The sequence below is a fragment of the Littorina saxatilis genome, unplaced genomic scaffold (genome assembly GCF_037325665.1).
Source record: "Littorina saxatilis isolate snail1 unplaced genomic scaffold, US_GU_Lsax_2.0 scaffold_3626, whole genome shotgun sequence".
In the NCBI taxonomy this organism is placed as follows: Eukaryota; Metazoa; Mollusca; class Gastropoda; order Littorinimorpha; family Littorinidae; genus Littorina; species Littorina saxatilis.
The window spans coordinates 1-3,782 of record NW_027126639.1 but is presented as its reverse complement, the minus strand read 5'-3'; the positions used below and the strand labels follow the sequence as shown (position 1 = coordinate 3,782).

The following is a 3,782-nucleotide window of genomic DNA, read 5'->3' as shown; positions in this document are numbered from 1 at the left end:
TGGGTGGATGGATGGATGAATATGCGTGTTTGACGACGGATCAATTGATGATTTGGTGGGTTGACGGTAGTGTGAATGGATGGATGGATAGACTGACGGATGATTAGCATGCGAATTAAAGGATAGGTGGATGGAAGATTTGATGGCGATTGGAAGGAGAATTGACTGGTGGTTTGATGGATGTTTGGGCATGGGTTGTTTAATGGATGGATGGTGGTGATGGTGGTGTTTACCATGGTTGTCGTTGTCTGATTTATCAATGTCTGCGACCGTGGCCAATGGATATCTTAAAGGTGGAGTTGTGTTTATTCATTTAACATAGAGCAGCTTACCGCTTACTGGAACATAACGCAAGATGATTATAACATTTTGCAGTTTCACCACAGAGCTACACGCAAGAACGTTGCTCTGTAGTCAAAAGTATCACTCTACAGTTGTACCTTCCCCCCTCCACAATGTGTCATACTTGTTTACAGTGAATTACGTCATGTTTGGGTTGACGCGCTACTGTTGGCCGCGGTCACCATGTTGGGATATATCCCACGCTATACGTTACCATAGCAACGATGGAGGCATCTTCAATGGCGGCGCCAGTCAGAGGAGTCACGTGACATTCAACGCAGGTTAGACGAGGACTTACTTCTTTTTTTGTTGTTGACATGTTTCTACGTCTTTTTCGTACACGCATGTGTAATCGTGCTAATGAATGTTTTTTCCCCAAAAGGATATATGTGACATTATTTCACCTTATCTCACCTTATTTAAATAACAGTCACCGTCTTCGGTACACATGTAACGCATTGACCTTGCCGTGCAGTTTACCTGGGACAGAAGTAGAGGTTACATGCCGAGTCTCAGTGAATATTACAAATAATGGTCGAAGTTAGCGGATCATGAAAAGTGCGAGCTTCAGCTTCTACTTATGTTATTTTTTGGTTGCTGGGTGTTAACCGAAAAATAAACACCCCTTCAAGTTAACAGGGACCCCTACTACAAACAAGACGTTGAGAGACTCGAACGCATCCAACGCCTAGCCGCTAGGTTCATCATGAAAGACTACGTGTCCAAGGACCCAGGCTGCGTCACCAAGATGCTAGAGTACCTCCAACTCCCTACACTCCAGGAACGCCGTCAGCAACTTCGCCTGACGATGCTGTTCAAAATCATCAATGGACTTGTACCTGCCTTACCCCCTGACTCCTTCCTCACCCCGGTGAGCGTATCTCGGCGCCGAGTCAAGCCTAAAGCCTACGAGGGGTATGAGAGCCAAAACATCCTCCAGAGACAGGCAACCAACAACAGCCGCTGTTTCAAAGCTCCTACCTCAAAGACTGATCAATACAGGAACTCGTTCTTTATAAAGACAGTGATCGAGTGGAACAATTTGAGCGAAGCCACCGTCACCCTGACCACGCCCAGCGCCTTCTCATCGGCGTTAGGGGGGCAGAAACCAGTGTGAGAGCCTCAGTAGTTTTTATCCAGTTTTTAACATTGTAACATAGCATTTTTTAACTGTGCTTGAAAAGCCTACATTCTAGGGCAAACGGACTAAAACCGCAAGTACAGCAGCAAGAAGACCAGCTGGAGTTGTACACTATATCCACCTTGTGTACAGTGAACTTTTAAGACTCTTTTAGATGCGCACACCCAAAAAACGTCACGTTGATAGTCGTCGTCGGCTTCTGTGGCGCACCCGCCAACCACCAACCCAGGCGGGTTATCCAGATCCAGATCCAGAGAGAAAGAAGCAGAGGGGGGAATAAAGCAAGATAATATTACCATTTTGCAGTTTTACAACAGAGCTACACGCAAGAACATTCCTCTGTTTTTACAATTAAGTATCTCTCTACATTTGTAACACACACCCCCCCCCCTCCCCGCTCCATTCCCCGTTAAAAGCAGTAACAAATCTGAGAAATCCAGGTCTTAGGTCGAGGGAGATTTTCCATAGAGGTAAATTTATTGAATTTACGAACGGGGAATCTACAGCAGCTGAATCTTAAAGTGTGTGTGTCGGTGGAGGGGAAGGGGTGTCTTTCAATGGGGATTTCACTGTTTACAGTCGAATTCCGAAAATAACTTTGTCGGGTTTGTGTGGGGTGGGATTTTGACTCAAACATTGGAGGGGCCAATAGGGCGGGGATGTAGCTCAGTCGGTAGCGCGCTGGATTTGTATCCAGTTGGCCGCTGTCAGCGTGAGTTCGTCCCCACGTTCGGCGAGAGATTTATTTCTCAGAGTCAACTTTCTGTGCAGACTCTCCTCGGTGTCCGAACACCCCCGTGTGTACACGCAAGCACAAGACCAAGTGCGCACGAAAAAGATCCTGTAATCCATGTCAGAGTTCGGTGGGTTATAGAAACACGAAAATACCCAGCATGCTTCCTCCGAAAACGGCGTATGGCTGCCTAAATGGCGGGGTAAAAAACGGTCATACACGTAAAATTCCACTCGTGCAAAAAAACAACACGAGTGTACGTGGGAGTTTCAGCCCACGAACGCAGAAGAAGAAGAAGAAGGAGGGGCCAATCACTAGCGAGGGCCTGGGTGTGTCGGAAACACACAAACATGAACACATGTAACTTTATTTGTCAGAGGACAAGGAAGGGTATTCACTCACCCGATGAAGTTATTTCCAAAAATTGTCTATTCATGAGATCATTATTCCCCATGCGAGATAATTCTCCAACTTCTGCGTGCAGGTGACACAGTTGTCTGCAGAGCTGCTTACCTGGGACGAAACCGTTGCGTGGTGGAATTCATCAAGAATGACCGCTACATCTTCAGACAGTGGGCCCACCTGCCCGCTACAGAGCTGTACGCCACTCTGGGTTTCGCTCAGACCACTGCCACACTAGCTGTGGACTGGCCAGCGGCGTCCAAACCGGACATTGACCTTGCTGTGGTAGGGTCAATATGTCAATATTGGGGAAGGAGGGAAAGCGCGCGCGCGCGCGTGTGTGTGTGTGTGTGTGTGTGCGTGCGTGCGTGGGCGTGCGTGTGTGCACGCGTGTACACGCGTGTGTGTGTCAGTGTGTGCGTGTTTGTGTGTGTGCCTACATCACTTTTTAAGCGAATCAAAACACAGAGCTTGGTCAAAATCATGTCTGAGAATATCCCCTTCCTCTCATTCAAACAGAATCGTCTGAGCAACTGGATGACCCTGGCCGCTATTGAGCGTGATGACGTCAGCAAGGTCGCCAAGGTCACCCAGCCCATCACCTCCGACTCCAAGGCCCTTTGCATGCTAGCGCCAAAACCCTTTGACCCTGGTAGGTTTGACCACTCCTTGTGTACGTGTGCGTGTGTGCGTCTGAGTGTATGTTTGTGTGACTTTGTCTTTCTTCCTTCATCAGTTAATGCTGAAGTCCGTGTTATTCACATCTCAACACCCATATCGTTTGACCACACACACATACACACACACACACACGCGCACATACACACACAACTTCTCAATCTCGACCGTAGTGAACACCAGTCTGTATGTTTTCATTTAAGCGCCTGGTCATTATTATTCAGAGTACTCGTTAAAACTCAGGCGGTGTGAGAAATGTAATTGGAACTAATGCCAGTAATTAATGCTGTAATCGCCAGCAATCGCATCACTCCTCCAAGAGTTCCCTTCTAAAGCATCTTTAAAGCATTGTCCTATGCTGCGTTGGTACAGTTTTTGGCCCCCTTTTATGGTAGATCTTGTGAAAATGTTATATGTAAGTGTCTTGTTCAGATTTGTTCTTGATAAAAACCCTCGCATTGTTTGATTAAAGGCAGAGTAAGCCTC

The 3,782-nt window shown here is 47.1% G+C and overlaps 1 protein-coding gene across 1 annotated transcript; it reads left to right on the top strand.

Moving 5' to 3' along the window:
• Nucleotides 1-479: 479 nt before the first annotated feature.
• Nucleotides 480-3,270, top strand: LOC138955135 (uncharacterized; the record flags this gene model as incomplete). The annotated part of the gene is given in 3 exon segments (XM_070326808.1): nucleotides 480-623; nucleotides 2,701-2,903; nucleotides 3,138-3,270. Coding segments are annotated over 3 exon segments (472 nt in total), but the record flags the coding sequence as incomplete, so codon positions are not given.
• Nucleotides 3,271-3,782: the final 512 nt, after the last annotated feature.